This window comes from Microcaecilia unicolor, chromosome 2 (genome assembly GCF_901765095.1).
Source record: "Microcaecilia unicolor chromosome 2, aMicUni1.1, whole genome shotgun sequence".
NCBI classification, from domain to species: Eukaryota; Metazoa; Chordata; class Amphibia; order Gymnophiona; family Siphonopidae; genus Microcaecilia; species Microcaecilia unicolor.
Window position 1 is genome coordinate 571,510,905 of NC_044032.1, and position 25,746 is coordinate 571,536,650.

General features: G+C 47.2%; 1 protein-coding gene across 1 annotated transcript in view; it reads right to left on the reverse strand.

Annotated features, from left to right (window-relative positions):
• LOC115461567 (cytochrome P450 4V2) overlaps positions 1–25,746 on the reverse strand; it is a 170,193-nt gene that overhangs the window by 26,877 nt on the left and 117,570 nt on the right. The window contains exons 7-8 of the mRNA XM_030191477.1: positions 24,654–24,845; positions 17,868–17,970 (exon numbers count right to left, since the gene is read on the reverse strand). Of these exons, the coding sequence (XP_030047337.1) occupies positions 17,868–17,970; positions 24,654–24,845 (295 nt within the window). The remainder of the gene's footprint in view (positions 1–17,867; positions 17,971–24,653; positions 24,846–25,746) is intronic.

A 25,746-nucleotide genomic window follows, 5' to 3' on the forward strand; every position in this document is an offset into this window, starting at 1 on the left:
TCCAGTGGGGTTATGGGGGCAGGAGCAAAGCTCAACTTCCAGGCAGCTTGCAGGGAAGAGGAAGAAAGGGGTGATCCTGCAGCACAGTATTGAACTCCCTAACCCAGCTCTTCTCCTGTTACACCTTCCCTGGCTCCACAGTTCTACTTCCTTTTCATTTAGCCTATAATTAGGAGCCCAGAGGGTACCTGGTAGGGGCCTATTCTATATAAGAAGGTAAATGCCTACCTCCCTTTATAGAATACTAGCCTAAAACCATATACTTTTGTAACTGTTAGGTATAAGCACTTACACTAATGGTGTAAGTATCCACGCCTAAATGCTGAACACATGGACATAAACTTACAGTTTTCTGTGAGTTACTGTGAGTCTTGCCCATGCTCTGCCCATGTGTATACCCCTGCCCCCCCCTTAAATGCATGCTAATAAGTTATGCGCATATTTACAGAATAGCTCATAGGCAGAATTCTGGCATTTATGTGCATATGTGTGAACATACACATATAAATATTATTCTTCTTCTAGACATTTATGCCTATAATGGGCAAGTAAATGGTAGTGCCTATGCCATAGAATTTCCTGCCCCAATATGGATATTGTAGTTAGGGGGCATGAAATGGGCAGAAGGGTAAAGGAGGAAAGAGATTTAGCTCAATCCTTTTCTGGTGAGCTCAAGGCGAGTTACTGTTAGTTACAGGAGGTATTTTCTGTCCCGAGGAGTAATATTCAGCCTACAGTGGTCCTCGTTTTTTAAATGCTGGCCTCTGCAAGTTTGTTAGACCCAGATATTGTGAGTGTTAGGCTGTACCCAGATACTGGCACTGAATATCCAGGTATAAAGCAATCTCCCAGGTCTTATCTGGGTACCATCCATATCCAGACCTGTACCTGGATTAACTACAAGTGAATGACATGCGGACAAAGTTTGTCCCCATCCCATCCACATGTGGTCTCTGTCTCCGTCCCTGCCCCATCCCCACAGGCTCTGTCCTTATCTGCACAAGCCTCGAACACTTATGATTTTATATTTAAATATTTTATTAAAATATAAAAAGGGACAATATTCTGTGCAACTGTTGTTTATAAATCACAAAGAAAGCAATAATAATGAGCAACTATAATAACTCTCCCTATCCCCTACCCTTCCAACCCCAACAACAGCTGACTTCTACTACTCAAAAAACTCATAATCCACTGTCAAGTCTCTCGCGATGTCAGGGGACAGAACATCCACCCTGTTAAAATGTCCAGGGATAAGTACATAACTACATAAGTACTGCATACTGGGACAAACCGAAGGTCCATCAAGCCCAGCATCCTGTTTCTAACAGTGGCTAATCCAGGTCACGAGTACCTAGCAAGATTCCAAAACAGTACACTACATTTTATGCTACTTATCCTAGAAATAAGCAGTGGATTTTCCCCAAGTCATTTTAATAATAGCTTGTGGACTTTTCTTTTAGAAAGCAATCCAAATCCTTTTTAAACCCTGCTAAACTAGCTTTTACTACATTCTCTGGAAATGAATTCCAGAGTTTAATTACATGTTGAGTGAAGAAATATTTTCTCAGACTAGTTTTAAATTTATGCAACTTATCCTTAAAATCGAGCGTGGTACCGGAAGATTGGAGGGTGGCCAATGTAACGCCCATTTTTTAAAAAGGCTCCAGGGGAGATCCGGGAAATTATAGACCGGTGAGTCTGACATCGGTGCCGGGGAAAATGGTAGAGGCTATTATTAAAAACAAAATTACAGAGCACATCCGAGGACATGGATTACTGAGACCAAGTCAGCATGGCTTTTGTGTGGGGAAATCTTGCCTGACCAATTTACTTCAATTCTTTGAAGGAGTGAACAAACATGTGGACAAAGGGGAGTCGGTTGATATTGTGTATCTGGATTTTCAAAAGGCGTTTGACAAGGTACCTCATGAAAGGCTACAGAGAAAATTGGAGGGTCATGGGATAGGAGGAAATGTCCTATTGTGGATTAAAAACTGGTTGAAGGATAGGAAACAGAGAGTGGGGTTAAATGGGCAGTATTCACAATGGAGAAGGGTAGTTAGTGGGGTTCCTCAGGGGTCCGTGCTAGGACCGCTGCTTTTTAATATATTTATAAATGATTTAGAGATGGGAGTAACTAGCGAGGTAATTAAATTTGCTGATGACACAATGTTATTCAAAGTCGTTAAATCGCGACAGGATTGTGAAAAATTACAAGAGGATCTTACGAGACTGGGAGACTGGGCGGCTAAATGGCAGATGATGTTTAATGTGAGCAAGTGCAAGGTGATGCATGTGGGAAAAAAGAACCCGAATTATAGCTACGTCATGCAAGGTTCCACGTTAGGAGTTATGGACCAAGAAAGGGATCTGGGTGTCGTCGTCGATAACACACTGAAACCTTCTGCTCAGTGTGCTGCTGCGGCTAAGAAAGCGAATAGAATGTTGGGTATTATTAGGAAAGGTATGGAAAACAGGTGTGAGGATGTTATAATGCCGTTGTATCGCTCCATGGTGCGACCGCACCTTGAGTATTGTGTTCAATTCTGGTTGCCACATCTCAAGAAAGATATAGTAGAATTGGAAAAGGTGCAGCGAAGGGCGACTAAAATGATAGCGGGGATGGGACGACTTCCCTATGAAGAAAGACTAAGGAGGTTAGGGCTATACAGCTTGGAGAAGAGACGGCTGAGGGGAGACATGATAGAGGTATATAAAATAATGAGTGGAGTGGAACAGGTGGATGTGAAGCATCTGTTCACGCTTTCCAAAAATACTAGGACTAGGGGGCATGCGATGAAACTACAGTGTAGTAAATTTAAAACAAATCGGAGAAAATGTTTCTTCACCCAACGTGTAATTAAACTCTGGAATTCGTTGCCGGAGAGAGTGGTGAGGGCGGTTAGCTTGGCGGAGTTTAAAAAGGGGTTGGACGGTTTCCTAAAGGACAAGTCTATAAACCGCTACTAAACGGACTTGGAAAAATCCAAAATTCCAGGAATGACATGTATGGAATGTTTGTACGTTTGGGAAGCTTGCCAGGTGCCCTTGGCCTGGATTGGCCGCTGTCGTGGACAGGATGCTGGGCTCGATGGACCCTTGGTCTTTTCCCAGTATGGCATTACTTATGTACTTATGTACTTTGTAGCTTCATTGCGTGCCCAATAGTCCTAGTATTTTTGGAAAGAGTAAACAAGCGATTCATGTCTACCCATTCCATTCCACTCCTCATTTTATAGACCTCTATCATATCTCCCCCTCAGCTGTCTCTTCTCCAAGCTGAAGAGCCCTAGCCGCTTTACCTTTCTTCATAGGGAAGTCATCCCATCCCCTTTATCATTTTCATCGCCCTTCTCTGTACCTTTACTAATTTCACTACATCTTTTTTGAGATATGGTGACCAGAACTGCAGACAATATTCGAGGTAGATCCCTTTCCTGGTTGGTGACTCCTAATGTGGAACCTTGCATTATGCAGCTATAATTCAAGCTCTTCTTTCCCACATGCATCACTTTGCACTTGCTCGCATTAAATGTCATCTGCCATTTGGATGCCTCTCGTAAGGTCCTCTTGTAACTTTTCACAATCCTCTTGTGATTTAACTACTTTGAATAACTTTGCGTCGTCAGCAAATTTAATTACCTCACTAGTTACTCCCATTTCTAGATCATTTATAAATATGTTAAAAAGCAATGGTGCCAGAACAGACCCCTGGGGAACCCCACTATCTACCCTTCTCCATTGAGAATACTATTTAACCCTACTCTCTATTTTCTATCTTTTAACCAGTTTTTAAACCACAATAGGACACTACCTCCTATCCCATGACTCTCCAATTTCCTCTGGAGTCTTTCATGAGGTACTTTGTCAAACATCTTTTGAAAATCCAGATACACAATATCAACCATCTCTCATTTATCCACTTGTTTGTTCACCCCTTCAAAGAAATGTAATAGATTGGTGAGGCAAGATTTCCCTTCACTAAATCCATGTTGGCTTTGTCTCATTAATCCGTGCTTTCAAATATGCTCTGTAAATTTGTTCTTTACAATAGTCTTCACCATGTTGCCCAGCACTGGTGTTAGGCTCACTGGTCTAATTTCCCAGATCACCTCTGGAACCTTTTTTAAAAATTGGCGTTACATTGGCCACGCTCCAATCTTCTGGTACCATGCTTGATTTAAAGATAAATTACAATATGCTCTGTAAATTTGTTCTTTATAATAGTCTTTACCATGTTGCCCAGCACTGATGTTAGGCTCACTGGTCTAATTTCCTAGATCACCTCTGGAACCTTTTTAAAAAATTGGCGTTATATTGGCCACCCTCCAATCTTCTGGTACCATGCTTGATTTAAAGATAAATTACATATCTGTAAATTCATTTTTCAATTCTATCAGCACTCTGGGATGAATACCATCTGGTCCAGGCGATTTGCTACTCTTCAATTTGTCAAATTGCACCATTATATCTTCCAGGTTAACAGAGATTTCATTCAATTTCTCTGACTTGTCAGCTTTGAATATCATTTCTGGCTCTGATCTCTCTCCCAAATCTTCCTTGGTGAAGACAAGCAAAGAATTAATTTATGGGGGGGGGGGGGGGGGTCTTTTACTAAAGATTAGCTCAAGTAATCTGCAGCAGGGCCCATAGGAATAAAAGGGGACCTGCTGTAGATAACAAGAGCTAACCTTTAGTAAAAGACCCCCTTAATCTCTTCGCTATGGCTTTGTTGTTCCCGAGTGCCCCTTTTACCCCTCGATCATCTAGCGGTCCAACCGATTCTTTTGCCTGGTTTTTGCTTTTAATATACCTAAAAAACGTTTTACTATGTGTTTTTTGCCTCAAATGGAATCTTTTTTTCAAAGTCCCTCTTTGCCTTCCTTATCGGCACTTTGCATTTGACTTGCCATTCCTTATGCCGTTTCTTATTATTTTCTGTCAGATAAAAAATACAATCCTCTCTGTATGGCCTAGCGGGTGTGAAATATGCCCTGTGAAGAAAATGTCCTCTTAGAAGACGTGCTGGTAGCAGGAATGAACAATAGAGAATGACAAGGGAATAAAGTATGTCCCCGTCCCCGCGGGCTCAGTCCCCATCCCTACCCCCTCCCCATGGGCTCTGTTCCCACAGGCACTGTGTGCCCCTGTCTCCATGTCATTCTCTAAAAACTACCCAGATCAAGACAGCTTTTTGCTTTCCTAAAACAGACTGAATATTGCCACTAGCCAGGTCACTTCTGTCCTCCCTCCCTTAGCATTATTTAGGTAGTGCTGGGGTGGTAAAGGGACAGAGCTGAGTCAGTTTGTTTAGATATTCAGTGCCATTCTCTGGGAATGCTACTGAAAATCCAGGTATGGCCACTGTGAACGAGACTTAATCAGATAGCAACAGCTCCTTCTCTGATAAGTCCCACTGAATGTTGACCCCCAAGTTTGTACCTGAGGTACTGCAGGGTTGAGTGGCTTGCACAAGATCACAAGGAACAGAAGTGGGATTTGAATCTGGCTTCCTTGGTAGTGAGCCCATTGCTCTAACCTTTAACCTAATTTACAAAATGACATTTATAGCCCACTTCCATCCTATATAGTTTTGAGGTGAGTTACAAAAATCATCTAAAAATATCATGAAATAAAAATGTAAAATGCCTTACTATAAGAAAATAAGAATAGACATACTGGGTCAGATCAATGATCTATCTAGCCCAGTATCCTGCATCCAACAGTGGCCAATCCAGGTCACAAGTTCCTGGCAGGAACCCAACTAGTAGCAACATTCCATGCTATCAATACCAGGGCAAGCAGTGGCTTCCTCAATGTCCATCTCAATAACAGACTATGGACTTTTCCTCCAGGAACTTGTCCAAACCTTATTTTTAAAAACCCAGATATGCTAACCCCTGTTAGCACATCCTCTGGCAATACGTTCCAGAGCTTAACTATTCATTGAGTGAAAAAAATATTTCCTCCTATTTTGTTTTAAAAGTATTTCCATGTAATTTCATCGAGTGTCTCCTGGTCTTTGTACTATTTGAAAGAGTGAAAAATCGATTTAGAGTCATCTATTTATAATTCTAGATTAAAAGTTATTTATGTAACTGCAGTGGCGTAGGAAGGGGGGGCGGTGGGGCGGTCCGCCCCGGGTGCACGCGCTGGGGGTGGTGTCGGCTCGCTGGTTCTCTGCTCTTTCTGCCCCGGAACAGGTTACTTCCTGTTCCGGGGCAGAGAAAGCAGGGAAGCAGCAGAGCCGACGCAGCTCCCAGTGACGTGCACTGGGGGCGGATCGGCCCTCCCACCTGCCCCCGCTGCAAGGTAGAGTGCGTTTCGGGGGGGGGGGGGTGTGCGCCGTGCCCTGCACCCGGCGGGGGAGGGTGCGCAGCGGCGACCCGCCCCAGGTGTCAGGCACCCTCGCTACGGCACTGTGTAACTGTTTATTTCACACTTATTCTTTTTTTTTTTTTAATCAAATCTTGAACACTCATCATCCTCCTGTAAAAGGCCAAGATTTTAGCCTTCTCTGAAGTAAGTTGTAATTTTGTCCAAGATGAAGAAATTTAAGGATCTTGTTCCATTCTTGCAGAGCTTCCCTTGTCATTGTTCTCATACTCATTCATCTACATTCATTTGCTGATAGAAACGTCAACTGCAAGTCCTGTTCTGAGCATAATAAACGTTGAGGTCTATAAAGTAACAGGTATTTACTCATATACTGTGGCACTGCACCTCATTATCTTCTGTATAGTGATCAAAAGTTTAAATTTAATTCTGTGCATAACTGTGTGTACATACATGACCGACTGCAAATATTCCTCCTAAGCGCTATTCTGTATATACCCGGTTACACTAGTATTCTACAAAGGAAAACAAGCATCTACATTCCTTTATAGAATAAGCTTCTACCAGGCGCCCTGTTATAAAATTGTTCTCTAAGGAGGTAATTCTGAGAAGGGTGCCCATCCATATGGGGACACGCACAGTTTGGTGCATCCAAAAGTGCACTAAGAGCCTAAAATAGGGGATATGTTGGCCTTAAGTTTCACGGCCAAATGCGGCAGGACGCTTAGCCTTTTGAGCTTGCTGTTGCACGTGCGCTTTCATAGGTGCATGACCTATGCAATGATATCACAGGCTTCGGGATAGAAAGTAAAAGTCATGGCTGCCATCAGGATGCCAAACTTCAGTGATCACATCACCTTCCTGCAGGGAAAAGGTGCACCTTACGCTTTAGCAGGTAGGAGGAGGTACATGAGAGGTAAGATGAGAAATGTTTATCAATAAAAAAAAAGTAATTAACCTCAGAAATCACATACCCCACTTCAGGTACCTGCAGTTTTAGGCTGTGGAACATGAAAAGCATCCAAGTTGCAAAAGTAATTGCACTGCACTGGAATTCTACTGACTCTATAGTACAAAAATGAAAGTTGCTCCTCCAAACTTCTATAGCCTTTATCTCTGTTATTGTAACCCCACTTTTGGTACCTTTGCATTCAGTGGGTCATATATATGGAATGGATGGCTAGCTGTTTTAAAGAGGAAGATGTGGGGAACATTGAGACTGCCCTGACAAGGAAGAAAATGATTTGATCTAATAAGTTAGAAAAGTTGGTCTCATTAAAATAGATAAGAGCGCCTAGAAAGAAAGCCTCCCCATAGTACTCTACTGAATTATCAGAGCATAAAACACCTCTACTGCTCTGGACTCTGAAAAGAAGGGGTGGGATTGTGTTCCAGGTTGTTCCCTCAGAAATTAAGCCCTGATAGAAGCAATTTAGTAACAAGCTGTCTATCCCATTCATTCTTTAACTTGGTGCCCAAATTTATGCACTATTCTATATTTTACATAAATAAGGGGTCCTTTTACTAAGGCTCGCTAACAGATTTAGTGCATGCTAACGATTAGCACAAGCTAAATGATAAGATGCCTACAGGAATCGTTAGCACGCACTAAATCTGTTAGTGCACCTTAGTAAAGGACCCCTTAGCAAGTAACAAGGGGGGCATCCATAGTAACATAGTATATAAAGGCAGATACAGACCCACATGGTCCATCTAGTCAGCCTGATAAGGCAGCCAGAGCTGCACTTGTCACAACGTGCAGGTTACACTCCTTCATGTTCGACACCACAAACAGAGTAGTCACACAATCATGGTTTTTACAATTCACAAGGGAAGGGCATGGGCAGAATGATACACGACAGAAAATTACTGGAACTAAAGCTAAAATTTAAGAACAGACCACTCTACCAAAAGACGCAAAGAAATCTGCAAGCGACCTAACCAGCTATCGCCCAGTAGCATTGATCCCACTGACAACCAAACTCATGGAAGGCGCAGTGATGAAACAACTCACTAACTACCTAAACAAACACTCTATTCTGCATGAATCTCAATCAGGATTCAGATCGAATTACAGCACCGAAACTGTATTGGTAACTTTAATGAGTAAATTTAAACAAACAATTGCAGTTGGCAACAACATACTTCTAGCGCCTTCGACATGGTCAACCATGGAATACTTCTACACATTCTGGAATACTTTGGGATTGGAGGAAATGTTCTTAACTGGTTTAGAGGATTCCTGACAATGAGATCTTACCAACAACCAAAGCGACGACATCAGCCCCATGGACACCCGAATGTGGAGTCCCCCAAGGATCCCCCCACTCACCAACCCTCTTTAATCTAATGATGATACCTCTAGCCAAGCTACTAGACAATCAAAACCTCAATCCATATATATATGCAGATGATGTCACAATCTACATCCCGTTTAAACACGATCTAAAGGAAATTACCAACGAGATCAACCAATGCTTCCAAATCATGCACTCCTGGGCGGATGCATTTCAACTAAAGCTCAACGCAGAAAAAATACAATGCCTTATACTTACATCACAATATAAAACAAACAACTTCCCCATATCTACCCCAAACTTTTCCCTCCCCGTCTCTAACACTCTGAAAATTCTTGGAGTTACCATAGATCGACATCTCACACTTGAAAGCCAAGTGAAGAATACAACTAAGAAAATATTCCACTCCATGTGGAAACTCAAAAGAGTAAAACCCTTTCTTCCCAAGGGCCAATTTCCGAAATCTGGTACAATCGATGGTACTAAGTCACCTGGACTACTGCAATGCACTTTACGTTGGATGTAAAGAACAGATTATCAAGAAACTTCAAACCGCCCAAAACACCGCAGCCAGACTCATATTTGGAAAAACAAAATATGAAAGTGCAAAACCCCTAAGAGAGAAGTTACATTGGCTCCCTCTTAAAGAACATATCACGTTCAAGATTTGCATGATAGTTCATAAAATCATTTACGGAGACGCCCCGTCATACATGCACGACCTAGTGGACCTCCCACCCAGGAATGCCAAAAGATCTGCACGTACTTTTCTTCAGTTACATTTCCCCAGTTGCAAGGGATTAAAATACAAACTAATACATGCGTCCAGCTTTTCTTACATGAGCTCGCAGTTGTGGAATACACTACCAAAATACTTACAATTAATGAAATAAACAACTTTCGCAAATCGTTAAAAACTTCTCTCTTCACTAAAGCTTACCACGAGAATCCATAACTAACCACAACATACCACCACAATTCCTTGACTATGACTGTCTGATTATACTGACATGTGAACCTTGTTATTCTTATTATCTTTGTAACACTAATTGTATTCTGTACCCTGAAATGGCAATGCCATTACAGGTATTTGTAAGCCACATTGAGCCTGCAAACAGGTGGGAAAATGTGGGATACAAGTGCAATAAATAAATAAATAACATAAGTTCTAGTAGATGTTTTAACAATTCATAAAAATGGGCTGTCGGGGTTGTTTTAAACACAAACCACTCAATATTCAGTCCATGTCAGTCAGCAAGTTTGAAGCCCCTGACAGCTGCATGCTGAATTAAACCCAGATAATCAAAGCTGGGTAATGTCCATGCACTGGCATTAGATATCTGGATTAATGTGAATACCCGTCCAAAAATCTGTCCTAACTTTAATCACTTACTTTTTTGCTTAGCATACTGAATACCGCCATTAACTGAATAAATACTGGCTAAATCCAAGATCTGCCCCCAAGCAGAGCTGCAAAGTCAGTCATGGATCAGAGTCGAAAGCAATTTTGGGTGGAGCGATAAAAATGTACAGACTCCAGCTTCAAAATAAACTTACATTATAAAATATGGTAAATATATCATTTTATACTTATTTTTGTTCAAGATCTTTGTTCAAACTTGAAATAAATATATTTTGTGGTCTATTAGTTCTAATCCTATATAATAATTTGCACCTCCAACGTTCTACGTCTGGATGGTAAAATTATGTATCGTACCTGATAATTTTCTTTCCATTAATCATAGCTGATCAATCCATAGACTGGTGGGTTGTGTCCATCTACCAGCAGGTGGAGATAGAGAGCAAACTTTTGCCTCCCTATATGTGGTCATGTGCTGCCGGAAACTCCTCAGTATGTCGATATCAAAGCTCCATCCGCAGGACTCAGCACTTAGAGAATTACACCCACAAAGGGACACTCTGCCCAGCTCACCACCACCGAAACGGGGGAGGGGAATTAACCCAGCTCATCCCCACACAAGTGGGGGAGGGGAATCCGTCCAGCTCATCCCCGCGGAGCGGGGGAGGGACACCACACCCGCCGATGCGGGGGGATCTGGCTTATCCTGCAACCGCAACCGCGGGAGGAGCTGACTGACCCTGACGCCGCCGAAGCGGGAGGGGTACAAAGCTGCCCTACAGCCGCACGAAGCGGGAGGGAGTGCCGGCAGAATTTAAGTCTCAATCCAGCCCCGTAAAACGGGGGGCAGAGGAATGCAGCAGCTCACTGTAACACAAACTCGTCTCAACTCTTGAAGAATCCAAGTGAAAAAACTTGAACACGAAGTCCTCCTGAAGTAACTGAAGACTAAACTTGAACCTAAAATTCAACCAGAATATAAACAGTACAGATATCTGGGAGGGGCTATGGATTGATCAGCTATGATTAATGGAAAGAAAATTATCAGGTATGATACATAATTTTACCTTCCATATCATCATGCTGATCAATCCATAGACTGGTGGGATGTACCGAAGCAGTACTCACCCAGGGCGGGACATAGAAATCCCTGACCGCAACACTGAAGCTCCAAACCGGGCCTCCGCCCGAGCAGCCACAGTCAAGCGGTAATGTCTGGAGAAGGTATGGGCCGACGCCCAAGTTGCCGCCTTGCAAATCTCTACCAAGGAGACGGACCCGGCCTCTGACATCGAGGCCGCCTGAGCTCTAGTGGAGTGGGCCTTCAACTGAATAGGCGGCACCTTCCCCGCGGCCACATAAGCTGCTGCAATGGCTTCCTTGACCCATCTTGCCACTGTAGGCTTAGCAGCCTGCAGACCCTTACGAGGACCTGCAAACAGGACAAACAGATGATCCGACTTCCGGAAATCATTGGTCACTTCCAAGTATCTGATGATGACCCGTCTCACATCCAGATATTTGAGAGCAGAATACTCTTCTGGGTAGTCCTCCCTACGAAAGGAAGGGAGACAGAGCTGCTGACTCACATGGAAGCGAGAAACAATCTTGGGTAGGAAGGAAGGCACTGTGCGAATAGTCACTCCTGCCTCAGTGAACTGCAGAAAAAGCTCTCGACAAGAGAGTGCCTGGAGCTCGGAAACTCTTCTGGCTGAAGTGATAGCCACCAAAAAGACTGCTTTCAACGTCAGGTCTTTCAGAGATGCCCTCGACAAGGGTTCAAAAGGCGGCTTTGTAAGGCTCTTAGCACCAGGTTGAGATTCCACGCAGGCACCACTGAGTGCAGAGGAGGGCGCAGGTGATTAACTCCCTTTAGGAAACGCACCACATCTGGCTGCAAAGCCAGGGAAGCACCCTTCAGTGGGCCCCGGAAGCAAGCCAGGGCCGCTACCTGGACTTTCAGGGAACTGAGCGACAGGCCTTTCTCCAGACCTTCTTGCAGGAACGCCAGCACTGAAGAAATTGGAGCAGAAAATGGAGAAAGTGAACCTGCTTCACACCTCGCTGCAAAGGTACGCCAAACCCTGGCGTAAGCATTAGAAGTAGAGCGCTTCCTCGCTCTCAGCAGAGTGGCGATGACCTTGTCTGAGAAGCCCTTCTTCCTCAGATTCTGCCGCTCAATAGCCAGGCCGTAAGACCAAAGGGGGAGGGATCCTCCATCACCACGGGACCCTGATGTAACAGGCCCTGCTCCACTGGCAGTCGCAGAGGTTCGTCCACTGAGAGCCTGATCAAGTCCGCATACCAGGGACGTCTGGGCCAATCCGGACCCACCAGGATTATCCGGCCCGGATGCTTTGCCACCCGGTCTAGCACCCTGCCCAACATGGGCCAGGGCGGGAACACACAGAGAAGCTCTTGTGTCGGCCACTGTTGGAGAAGAGCATCTACTCCCAGGGATCGAGGGTCCCGTCCTCTGCTGAAAAAGCGCGGCACTTGGCAATTAGCCGATGACGTCATCAGATCTAGGCTCGGCTGGCCCCAGCGCTTCGTGATGTCCAAGAACGCCTGAACAGATAGCTGCCACTCTCCGGGCTCCAAGGTATGGCGACTGAGAAAGTCCGCCTTGACATTCATGACTCCGGCAATGTGGGCCGCTGACAGCTGTTCCAGGTTCGCTTCCGCCCACTGGCATAGATTCATGGCCTCCTTGGCTAGAGGGGCGCTCTTGGTACCTCCCTGGCAGTTGACATAGGCCACAGCCGTGGCATTGTCCGACAGGACCCGTACAGGCTTCAACGCCAGTACCGGGATGAACTCCAAAAGCGCCAACCGAATGGCTCTGAGTTCCAGGAGGTTGATAGACCACTTTACCTCTGCAGGAGACCAGAGCCCCTGCGCTGTCCTTCCCAAGCAGTGGGCTCCCCAGCCCGACAAAGAGGCGTCCGTCGTGACGACAATCCACTCCGGGGTCACCAGAGGCATTCCTGCAAACAACTTGTCTGTCTGCGTCCACCAGCTCAGCGCCTTGCGCACTGCTGGGTCCAAGGGAAGGCGCACAGCATAATCCTCCGACATCGGAGTCCAGCGCTGCAGCAGAGAGTGTTGTAGTGGTCTCATATGAGCCCTGGCCCAGGGCACTACTTCCATCGTGGCCGTCATAGAGCCCAACAGCTGAACATAGTCCCAAGCCCGAAGAGGAGAGGCTACTAGGAACTGGTCCATCTGAGCCTGAAGCTTGACAATCCGATTGTCTGGCAGGAACACTCTGCCCACTTGGGTGTCGAATCGAACTCCCAGATACTCCAGGGACTGAGTTGGGCGCAGCTGGCTTTCCTCCCAGTTGATGATCCACCCCAGGGAGCTCAAAAGAGCAACCACCCGGTTCACAGCTTTGCCACACTCTGCATAAGAGGGGGCTCGGATCAACCAGTCGTCCAGATAAGGATGGACTTGTACTCCTTCCTTCCTCAGGAAGGCCGCGATGACCACCATTACTTTGGAGAAGGTCCGCGGAGCAGTAGCCAACCCGAACGGGAGGGCTCTGAACTGGAAGTTTCGGCCCAGTACTGCAAAACGCAGAAAGCGTTGATGAGGAGGCCAGATGGGAATATTCAAGTACGCTTCCTTGATGTCCAAGGATGCCAGGAACTCTCCTGCCTGCACTGCCGCTATAACAGAGCGGAGGGTCTCCATGCGAAAGAGCCTGATTGAACCCTTGAGGTCGAGGATAGGCCGTACAGAACCTCCTTTCTTTGGTACCACAAAGTAAATGGAGTAACGTCCCTTGCCAAGCTGATTTTCTGGCACCGGAACGACCGCACCCAGGCGGATCAGATTGTCCAAGGTCTGCTGCACTGCCACAGCTTTGACCGGAGACTTGCAGGGAGAGAGTACAAACCCGTCTCTTAAGGGTCGGCAGAACTCTAGCTTGTAGCCGTCTCTGATGACTTCCAGCACTCAAGCGTCTGAAGTTATAGTGATCCACTCGCCCAGAAACGAGGACAGCCGTCCTCCAATCTGCACTGGGGCGTGGACCAAGGCCCCGTCATTGGGTACGAGACCGTAGGGGAGGACCGGAGGGAGCACCTCCGGGACGGCGGTCTCTGCGAAAGGAATGCTGCTTGGGGGAGAATTTCCTCTTGAAGGAAGAGGGGGAAGAGGAGCCCGACCTGCCCGGGCGGTACCGACGGGCTTCCTGAAACCGTCCTCTGGAGGTACCGGGGCGAGCACTAGCCCGAGCCCTGACCTCTGGTAACCTCTTGCCCTTAGACGTGCCGAGATCGGTCACGATTTTGTCCAGCTCGACCCCAAAGAGCAGCTTGCCTTTAAAAGGCAATCTAGCCAGGCGGGATTTAGAGGCGTGGTCAGCAGACCTATGCCTCAGCCAAAGCCACCGCCGCGCAGAGATTGTCTGAGCCATGCCTTTAGCTGAGGCCCTCAAGACATCATACAGCAAGTCTGCCAAATAGGCTAAGCCCGATTCCAGGGCCGGCCAATCAGCCCTCAAGGAAATATCCGAGGGGGAAGCCCGCTGCACCATAGTCAGGCACGCCCTGGCCACATAGGAGCCGCAAACTGAGGCCTGCAAACTTAAAGCAGCCGCCTCAAAGGACGACCTTATTGGGCGTCCTATAGGGCCGTGCCACCTTCCACCGGCAACGCCGTCTTCTTAGTCACCGCAGTGATTAAAGAAACCACGGTAGGCCACAGATAGGCCTCACGTTCACTTTCAGGCAAAGGATAGAGGCGGGACAAAGCCCTAACCACTTTAAGGCTCGCTTCCGGGGCATCCCACTGAGCCGAAATTAAGGTGTGCATGGCATCATGCACGTGGAAGGTTCTATGCGGGCGCTTCGTCCCCAGCATAATGGCAGAGCCAACAGGGGCTGAGGGAGAGACGTCCTCCGGAGAGGAAATCTTCAAAATGCCCATGGCCTGCATTAACAGGTTGGGCAAATCCTCTGAGCTAAAGAGCCGCGCTGCAGAGGGGTCATCCGCTCCATCCGAGCGGGGATCCGTCTCCTCCAAGGAATCTGCAAAGGACCGTTGGGAGAACTCAGATACGCTGCCCTCATCTACATCGGAGGAGACAAAGTCCTCCAAGGCCTGGGAATCAACCCGAGGGTGTTTACCTCCGGGGGCCTCAACCTCTTTACCAGACGAGGGAGCAGGGGCAGCGTTTTGCATAAGGAAGGCCTGATGCAGCAGCAAAACAAACTCGGGGGAGAAACCCCGCATACTGTGCACTTCCGCAGCCTGGGCTACAGCCCTAGACGCACCCTCAACCGGCGCTCGCAAGAGCGGGGGAGAGACATGCTGCGCATCCAAGATGGCGTCCGACGCGACACTCCGCGAAGGAGCCGCGCGGGAAGAACGGCGCTTAACTTTAGCCGCTTTTGTGCCGTCGCCCAAATTAAGGGCGTTCATGGCATCAATGTCTCCCACCTCAAGGGCGGCCCAAGAAGAAGCCGTCCGAGCTGCGTGGCCGGCCAATATGGCGGAGGCGAGCCGCGGGGGATGGGCGTTTATGGCGGGAAAAACCGCCACACCGGAGGAAGGACCGGGACACTCATCGGTCACGAAACTGTCACCCAACAAGGGCGAATCAGACTTTAAGACCCCCGCATCCCCTCTGGAAGCGCACACGCGATCCGGGGAGCGACTCTTTGCGCCCTCGCCCTCCGACGCCATAGGCCACGTGGAGACCAATTGGGGAACCCCCTGCCCGCTATAAAAGGTAAAAATTACCTGCTGTCCGCTCCGAGCTGTAACGACCTGGTGTCCCAGTGAGTAGCTGCAATAAACGTTTAAATAAACGTCGAAATAAACGCCTTTAAGGACGTTCAAAATTTTTTTTTTTTTTTTTTTTTTAAACGGAGCCAGCGGGAGGGGGGAGAAAGGAGGGACCTGGCGCCACCAGGTTTGTACTTGCTCAAGAAGAGCCCTCAACCCCAGGCACTCAACAAAACCTAAAAATTAGGCTTGGAGGCCTAGCCAGAGCTGCTGCTGTGTGTGACCACCACCTGCTGAGATAGAGAACATACTGAGGAGTTTCCGGCAGCACATGACCACATATAGGGAGGCAAAAGTTTGCTCTCTATCTCCACCTGCTGGTAGATGGACACAACCCACCAGTCTATGGATTGATCAGCATGATGATATGGAAGCCTGGGTTCGTAACACACTTCCCATTGGTGCGCCCTGGCAATGATGTCAGAGGGCGGATCAATGAAAGGGAAGGGAAGCCAGCACCAGCCAGCCACAGAACATTGGAGGTGAGTAGAGAATCGCCCCCTCCCTCCCCCCTGTCCGCCCTCCGAGTTCCAGGCCCCCCTCTCCTCCGAGTTCCATGCCCCCTACCTCCCTCTCTCTCCTTCCCTCCGAGTTACAGGCCCCCCTCCCCTTCGAGTTGCAGGACGCCCCCTCCCCCCCGAGTTCCACGCCCCCGCGCCTCCCTCCCTCTCCCCTCCGAGTGAAAGCACGATCTGTCCTCCAGCATTCCTCGCCTTCCTATAATTTAAAATTTCTTACCTCGGGGTCCGGCGTCAGCAGAAAAGGCGAGCGGCGCTTCAGACTGCCTTCCCATCTGTCTCAGCTCTGCCTCTGGTCCCGCCCTTCTGGAAACAGGAAATGAGGGCGGGACCACAGTCAGAGCTGAGACAGATGGGAAGGCAGTCTGAAGCGCCGCTTGACTTCACTGTTGCCGCTGGACCACGAGGTAACAAGTTTTAAATTACAGCCAGCACGCAGGAAGGCGAGGGGCTGCCAGAGGACAGGTCGTGCTTGCACACGGAGGGAGGCGCGGGGGTCTGGGACTTGGAGGGGAGGAGAGGGGGGTCCTGGAACTCGAAGGGGAGGGGTGCCTGGAACTCTGAGGAGAGGGAGGGAGGAAGGGGGGCATGGAACTCGGAAGGGAGGGGGGCTGGAACTCGGAAAAGAGAGAGAGAGGGAGGGAGGTAGGGAGGGGGGGGCGTGGAACCTTGCTTGCGCCAGTTTAATTTCTCTTCGAAACGGGCCTCTTTTACTAGTTTTGTACCTAAAGACATATCCTATGTTTCTGTAATTAATCAAATTTCTCTTAGATTTGATTAGTCGGAGTTGAAAGTTTGGTTTACCTACTTCACAGCCCTAAACCCAACCTTGCACCGGTTCTAACTGTTGCAGTAGTCAGAGGAGATATTTAACAGCACTGCTCAGTTAAGTGTTGCTGACTATACCCTCCTAGCTCCCTCAGTGTGGCTGAAACTCTTTTGCATATCAGATCCAAAGTTTTTATTAAGATGTTACAAAAAAAAGAGGTTTATATTGTCTGAACAAACACACCTTATTGTACTGGTACCATATCAATTTGTGTCTGAAAGGTCCCCATGCTTTCCACACAAACCCCCAAAATTCCTAATACAATCTTCAGTTGGAATAGGTATTTCAACAGAAAGAATGTGCGCAGGTCCCTTCTCTTAACAGAAGATAGGAAATCACATTCTATGTACTAAATTAGAAGGATAAAAATTCTTATCCTAGTATCTGTCCCAAAGGACTAGCTGGGGGGGGAGGCCAGCAGATGACAACTGGAGGTAGCTAACTTACTGAACAGTATCTGTTAGCTCTCAGTCAGGCTATGAGCATGAGGAGTGTGTGCTGCCTGCACCTTCATACTGTGTCCAGTGCCACCATGGAGACAGCACATTACCAGAATTTAAAGAGACAACAGCTGTTTCTACTACCTAACAAATGGATATCCAGTGCTCTTTAATGATCATAAACAGCAGCATTTTAAAAATGAGCAAGAAGGATGAGAGGCCAAGAAAAATTTGGGTGACTCAATCCTAACAAACTCTCACAACTTTAGTGAGGAAGTTAAAACTTACCAAAAACATCATCCAATTCTTTGTGAACTCTCATTTGAACCTCGGGATGAGATCCCAGCAAGAACAGAGCCCAGTTCATAGCAGCAGCTGTTGTGTCATGTCCCTGCAAATATACACCAAGGCCATATACTTATATTGTAGGGCTACATTAATTGTAAACTGCATAGTCTCCTCAGGAATCACTTGCTGTATATCAAGCACTAAAATAAATAAATAAATCTTGCATTTTGTCTGATTATTCTGTTGTGTACTTTACATAAAGTGAAGATACTTACCTGTAGCAGGTATTCTCCGAGGACAGCAGGCTTCATATTCTCACAAGTGGGTGACACCGACTTACCTGTAGCAGGTATTCTCAGAGGACAGCAGGCTTCATATTCTCACAAGTGGATGACGCCGAACCGCGTCGCTTGGTCCGGCATTTTGCCAAAGTAAAAAACAGAGCTTTGTGGAGCGCAAGCTGTGCTCCACCACATATGAGCGAGTGTCTTCCCGCCCGTCGTGTGAATGTGGTCGCCTCAGTTTAACATTAAAGAAAAAAAATAAAGTGAAAATAAGCAAGACGACAACTCCAAGGGGGAGGTGGGCAGGATTTTGAGAATATGAAGTCTGCTGTCCTTGGAGCAAACCTGCTACAGGTATCTTCGCTTTCTCCGAGGACAAGCAGGCTCCAATATTCTCACAAATGGGGAATCCCTAGCATTCAGGCTCACATAAAACAACAAACATTGGTCAACTAGGCCTCACAACGGCAAGGACATAACATAGATTAACCTGAAACTATATACAAATTGAAAGAGTGCAGCATGGAAGAGAATAAAATGGGCCTGGGAGGGTGGAGTTGGATTCTAGACCCCAAACAGATTCTGCATCACTGACTGCCCAAACTGACTGTTGCATCAGGTGTCCTACTCAAGGAAGTAGTGAGATGTCAATCTGTGGACAGAAGACCATGTCGCAGCCTTGCAAAATTCTTCAATGGAGGCTGACCTCAAGGAAGCTACCGAACAAAGTCATGGCTCTGACATTATGAGCGGTGACATAACCCTCCAAGATCAGCTCAGCCTGGGCATAAATGAAGGGAATGCAAACTGCCATCGGGAAATGGTGCATTTCCCGATGGCGACCCCCATCCTGTTGGGATCAAAAGAAACAAAAAGCTGGGCAGACTGTCTATGGGGCCAATGCTCTCTTGCAATCCAAGGTGTGCAAGCTGCTTTCGCCAGGATGGGCATGAGGTCGGGGAAAGAATGTTGGCAAGACAATAGACTGGTTCGGATGGAACTCTGACACAACCTTCAGTATGAACTTACAGTGCGCGTGGAGGATTAATTTGTTGTGATGAAACTTAGTACAAGGTGCATTCACTACTAAGGCCTGAAGCTCACTGACCCGACGAGCTGAAGTAACAGCCACCAAGAAAACGAACTTCCATGTAAAATACTTCAGATGGCAGGAATTCGGTGGCTCAAAAGGAGCTTTCATCAGCTGGGTGAGAACGATGTTGAGATCCCATGACACTGGTGGAGGTTTGACAAAAGCAAACCTCTCATGAAGCAAACAACTAAAGGCTGTCCAGAGATAGGCTTACCCTCTATACGTTGATGATATGCACTAATTGCATTAAGGTGATGTGTAGAAGGTATTCAAGCAGAGTCTGTGTAGGACAAGTAAGGGGAGCTAAGGCCTTGCTGTCACACCAGACTGCAAACCTCCGCCACCTAAGAGTAACATCTCTTAGTGGAATCTTTCCTGGAAGCCAGCAAGACTCAGAAGACACCCTCCGAAAGACCCAAGGAAGCGAATTCTAGGCTCTCAACATCCAAGCTGCGAGAGCCAGAGATTGGAGGTTGGGATGTAAAAGCAACCCCTCATCCTGTGTAAATGAGGGTCGGAAAACACTTCAATCTTCACGGTTCTTCGGAGGATAATTCCAGAAGAGAGAACCATATCTGCTGCAGCCAGTACGGCGTGATCAGAATCATGGTTCCGCGGTCTTCCTTGAGTTTCAACAATGTTTTTTCCACTACAGGTATCTGAGGATATACGTAGAGAAGACCTGTCCTCCAACTGAGGAAGAAGGCATCTGATGCTAGTCTGCTGTGGGCCTGAAAGCCTGGAACAGAACTGACGGACCTTGTGGTTGAGCTGAGTGGCAAAAAGATCCACCAAGGGGGTGCCCCACACTAGGAAGATCTTGCGGGCTATGCCAATATTTAGAGACCACTCGTGCGGTTGCATTATCCTGCTCAGCCTGTCAGCCAGGGTGGTGTTTGTGCCTGCCAGATAACTGGCTCGAAGGAACATGCAGTGTTGGCAAGCCCAAACCACATCCAGACAGCCTCCTGACACAAAGGGCGTGATCCGGTGCCCCCCTGCTTTTTGGTGAAATACATTGCAACCTGATTGTATGTTTGAATGAGAACAATTTGGTGAGACAGCCGATCTCTGAAAGCCTTTAGAGCCTTCCAGATCACCCAAAGCTCCAGGAGGTTGATCTGAAGATTCGTTTCCTGAGAGGCCCAAGTTCCTTGAGTGTGAAGCCCATCTACATGAGCTCCCCATCCCAGCAAAGATGCATCCATCGTCAGCACTTTTTGTGGCTGAGGAATTGGAATGGGAGTCCCAGAGTCAAATTGGGGACACTCGGATGACATCCTCTAGACTCCTCGTGGCTTGATACCACTGAGGAGCCAGGATCCATTGGTGTAATGTACACTGTGGAAGCCATGTGGCCCAGCAATCTCAACATCTGCCGAGCTGTGACCTGCTGAGAAGCATGAACCTTGGACGCCAGCGAGACCAGATTGTCTGCTCTCATCTCTGGGAGGTAGGCTCGAACCTTCTGTGTGTTGAGCAGGGCTCCTATGAATTCCAATCACTGGACAGGGTGTAGATGGTACTTGGGGTAATTTAAAATGAACCCTAGTAGTTACAGCACCCGAATAGTCATCTGCATTGACTCCCGAGCACTGTTCTCTGAGGTGCTCTTCACCAGCCAGTCATCGAGATACAGGAACACATGGACTCTCAGTCTGTGTAGCAACGCTGCAACTACTGCTAGACACTTAGTGAAGACCCTGGGAGCCAACGTGAGGCCAAAAGGCAACAAGCGATACTGAAAATAATGTGTTCCCAGTTGAAATAGAAGATACTTCCAGTGGGCTGGAAGTATCGGGATGCGAGTATATGCATCCTTTAAGTACAGAGAACATAGCCAATCATTTTTTTGAATCACTGGAAGAAGGGTGCTCAGGAAAACCATCCTGAACTTTTCTCGGACTAGGAATTTGTTCAGGGCCCTTAGGTCTAGGATGGGACGCATCCCCCATGTCTTATTCTGCACAAGGAAGTACCTGGAATAGAACCCCTGCCCTTCTTCCCCTGGTGGAACGGGTTCGACCGCATGGGCCTTTAGAACTGCCTGTGCTGACAGCTGAATGAATGAGCTCTCAGTGGGCAACTTGGAGGTTTTAGATGCCAATTGAGGGCGTATCCGAGACAGACTATTTGAAGAGTGGAGGAGTGGCCTAGTGGTTAGGGTGGTGGACTTTGGTCCTGAGCAACTGAGGAACCGAGTTCGATTCCCACTTCAGGCACAGGCAGCTCCTTGTGATTCTGGGCAAGTCACTTAACCCTCCATTGCCCCAGGTACAAATAAGTACCTGTATACAATATGTAAGCCGCATTGAACCTGCCATGAGTGGGAAAGCTCGGGGTACAAATGTAATAATAAAAAAAAAAAGATCCCACCGGTAGGAGGTTATAAGAAGCCACCTTTGGTGAAAAAAGTTTAGCCTCCCTCCAACCAGCAAGTCGTCTGGGATGGATGCTGTTACTACAGTTATGCTCTGCTGGAGTCAGTCAAAAGCTTGTCCCTTGCTTTGACTGGGGAGCAGCAGGGGCCTTAGGTGCAAGCTGTTGACGTGAGCGAGCACACTGGTGCTGAGCCTGAGTAGGCTGGTGAGCCAAAGGATTGTACCTACGCCTAAAGTAGTAGTAGGGACTGCTCCTTGACTTGCCAAAAACCCTCCTAGCTGAGGTGGTAGATGCAAAAGGTGCCCGGTGGGAGAGAGAAGAAATTGTATCAGTATGCTTCTTGATTTGGTCAGCGACCTCCTCAACCTTCTCTCTAAAAAGGTTATCCCCCAGCAAAGGGCATCTGCCAGCCACTGATGAACAGAGTGCTCCAGGTTAGAAACACGCAGCGATTAAGAGTCTGTGCATTGCTATACCTTGAGCAGAGATCCTGGATGCCACATCAAAAGTGTTGTAAGTGCCCCTGGACAAGAACTTTCAACACGCCTTCTGCTACTTGACCAATTGGCGAAAATGTTCAGCCTGCTCCAGAGGGAGTGTATCCACCAAGTCTGACAACCGTCACACCGAGTTTCGCAAGTATACGCTCGTGAAGATGAGCACTGAAGCCTGGTATATCTTCCTCCCAAAAGAATCCAGGGTTCTAGCTTCTGTGCCTGGGGGTGCTGAGGTATAGTCTCTAGTACTCCTGACTCGCTTGGAATTGTGAGGTAACTGAGGCCTAACAAAACCAGGTTCACTGTGGATCCGATAATGGGTGTCAATCTTCTTGGGCACGACGGGGACCGACAGAGGGGACTCTCAGTTCCTGACAAGGTCTTCCTTGAGTATCTCGTGGAGAGGGGCAGTCACAGCCTCCTTAGGAGGACAAGAGTAGTCCAGGACCTCGAGCATCTTAGCCCTGGGCTCATCCTCCACTCCCAAGGGAAATGGAATGGCATTTGCCATTTCCTTGACAAAAGTTGGAAATGAAAGGCTCTCTGGTGGAGACTGTCTCCTGTCTCCTTTCAGGTGGAGGGGAAGATTCAGAGGGAATCCTATAAGACTCATCTGAGGAGAAGTATCTGGGATCTTCCTCTGAATACTCTAAGCGCTCCTCTTCAGTGTCAGACAGTATCTCCCTATGGGATCGCCGAGACCGAACCTGCCTCAATGCCGAGGAACCGTGTTCTCGAGAGCAGTATTGCGAAATTGGCTCCTGCCCAGACTCCGGCGAAGCTTCCTCCACTGACGTCGAGGGGATACTGGCTTGGGTGACAGTCAACACCGGGGCCGCAAGCAGCGCCAGCGTCAGATGCCGCTTCACAGGAGGTATGGCAGGTGCAAGCACCCCCGATACAGATGCACACCGTTGCATTAGGCCATCCAGCAGCTCTGGGAGCAAGACCCAGATGCACTCGAGGGCCGATACTGGTAAAAGCTGGGGTGCCGGTTGAGGCGCAGGTTGCAGAACCGCTGGGGGTCGATGCAGGAGCAGGATCTCAGCTACTTAGAGACAGGCGCATCAGCACCTCCTGTATAGAGGGACAGCATCCTCCCAGTGCCGAATCCCTCAAAGCGCCGGAGCTCCCAGCACTATGTGTCGAGGGTGACCGGTGACGATGCTTCTTGGCCTTCACCTGAAACGTGTCACCAAGGCTCCTCAGTGCCGACAAAGACGACATGGAATCTTCATGTCGCCTCAGGGTCAGGTCCGACGATGGATGGTCCCGAGGGGCCTGCATAGCAGGAGACCTCAAGACAGGTGGAGACCCACTTGATGCCTCACTGCTCCTACTATCTAAGGGTCTCGAAGCAGCCATGCTTACAAAGGCTCCCGATATGATACTTGACATCGATGCCGATGCCTTTGACCTTGATGCAGACGTTGAGGAACTGGACTTGGCTCCAAAAATCCTCTCTCGTTGAGCCTCTGGTGAAACCTGGGTCCTCCTTCTTCATGCGGAGAACACAGTTAGCAGGGCTATGGTTGGGCCCAAGACACTGTAGACACCAAGAATGGGTGTCCTTTCCCGAGATAGACCGATTGCACTGAGTACAGTGCATGAAGCCACTAGGAGTTTTCGTGGACATGGATGGGAAAACCTTGTCGGCTAAATTAAACGACTCAATAGTGCCTAAAAAATGGTTAAGGCACGGAAAAAAGAAGGGAAGAACTCGACTGGAGTCAGGGCCTAAAAACTGCCCAATGACATCAAAAAAGAAAAAAACAAACCTGGGCAGAACAAACTAAGAAAATAAAGGACGGGTTTTAAAATGAAAAATAAAGGAACCACAATAAAAACTGAAGAAAAAAAAATAGCCTTGTGGCTGTCCTTGGAAAATGACTACCACAACCTCCTGCCCCAATGATTCCAGTAGGACCACCAGGAATACAGGTAGACCTTGGGGATGGGGCTCGTTCTGCCGGGGGGGGGGGGGGGAGAGGGACTTTGAATCTCATGAGCTGGAAGGAGGAGGGAGGGGGGCTATTTGGAAGCCAGGAGGGGGCTTTCCTGTTTAAAAATAGTTATGTGGTTTCTGGCCAATATCCAGGACTCGCATAGACTCCGGCAGCCATCCCCATCAAACTTAGCCCCTGATGTTCAGCGCTGGTGCACGGACATGACCTGGCTCTCAACACTGAGGGCTAACCTAGCCGGCAACAGTCAGTATTTAAAAACACTGCCGCCGGCTGAATATCGAACGGTTAGTCTTTTCTAACATACCACGGGTCTCTTCCCCAAGTGGTATGGAATACTGGTATATCTTACAATACAGGCAAAGCATGTATGTCACTCATAATTGCACATTTTATAATTTGCAGATGTTCTTCTTAACATTACACCCATCATATTTTCATTTATTAGAGCTGGAGCCCTCGATTACTATGCTGCTAGTAAAAATGATTTCTGGTACAATAGCATAAAGACATAAAAATGTTTCTTCAAAAAAAAATGACAAGTATCTTGTAAAGTATTGTTTTACCTCAAACATAAAAGTGTCAACTTCCTCTTGAATATCTTTAAGAGTTAGTTTCTTCCCTTCATTGTCAGTTGCAGTCAGAAGCATGTCGAGGAAAGCTCTTCTTTTTTTAGACCTTCTTGGATCAGGGTTACCATCAGTGCTGCTGGCAGCACTTTCAAGGTGTTCTAGTTCAGAGGCTCTTTCTTTGATAACCTTTGATAGCAAGTATATAATGTGCATTAGGCCAACTATCAAAATGATTTGGTGGAGTCAAGTGTTTCAAAAAAAAAAAAAAAAAAGCACAACTTCCCTTGCTGCCATAAGAAGTTTAGTCTGATCAGGTAGGAGATCATCCTGATCAACAAACCCCAAAAGAAAACATTGAACAATCACATCAATATTAATCCCAGATTTGATTGATAAAGTTCATTATTCTGACCCAAAATGCTTCAGATACAAATTCAGAGTCAGTAAAGCTTAATAATGCCATTAGCTCTGCCTACCATTATAAACTTGGGGGTGGGGGGAGAATATTCAGCCGGCGGCAATCAGCATTTTTTTTTTTTGGCTACCACCAGGATTAGGCCCAGATGTTCAATGCCAGACCATGTCTGGGCATAGACATTGGATATTCAGATTTGCGTGGCTGACAATCCCTTATCCAGTTAAGTACAATATTCAGCAGGTGAAAGAGCATTTTCGACAGAACATCAAAATCTGAATAAGGACATCCAAGTCAGAACGTCCCAAATGGACATCCATCTCACATGTATTTTTGAACAGGATGTCTGTATAGCAGCATTCTGAGAAAATGGCCACACAGATGTGCCTGCAGAGCAGAGGGTCAGCATAGTGGTTAGTGCAGTGGACTGTTAACCAAGGGACCTAGGTTCAAATTCCACTTTAACTCTTTGTTTCTGTAATTGTGAGTCCTCCAGAAACATAAAAATACTCAGTGTCCTGAATGTACACCACTTCAATAGCCTTCAAGCTTGCAGGTGTCATATATTTATGTATTTTTCTGTTTTTGGAGGGCTCACAATTAAAAAAAAAAAAGAGAAGTGGGATGTGAACCTGGGTCACTTGGTTTACAGTCCACTGCTCTAACCACTAA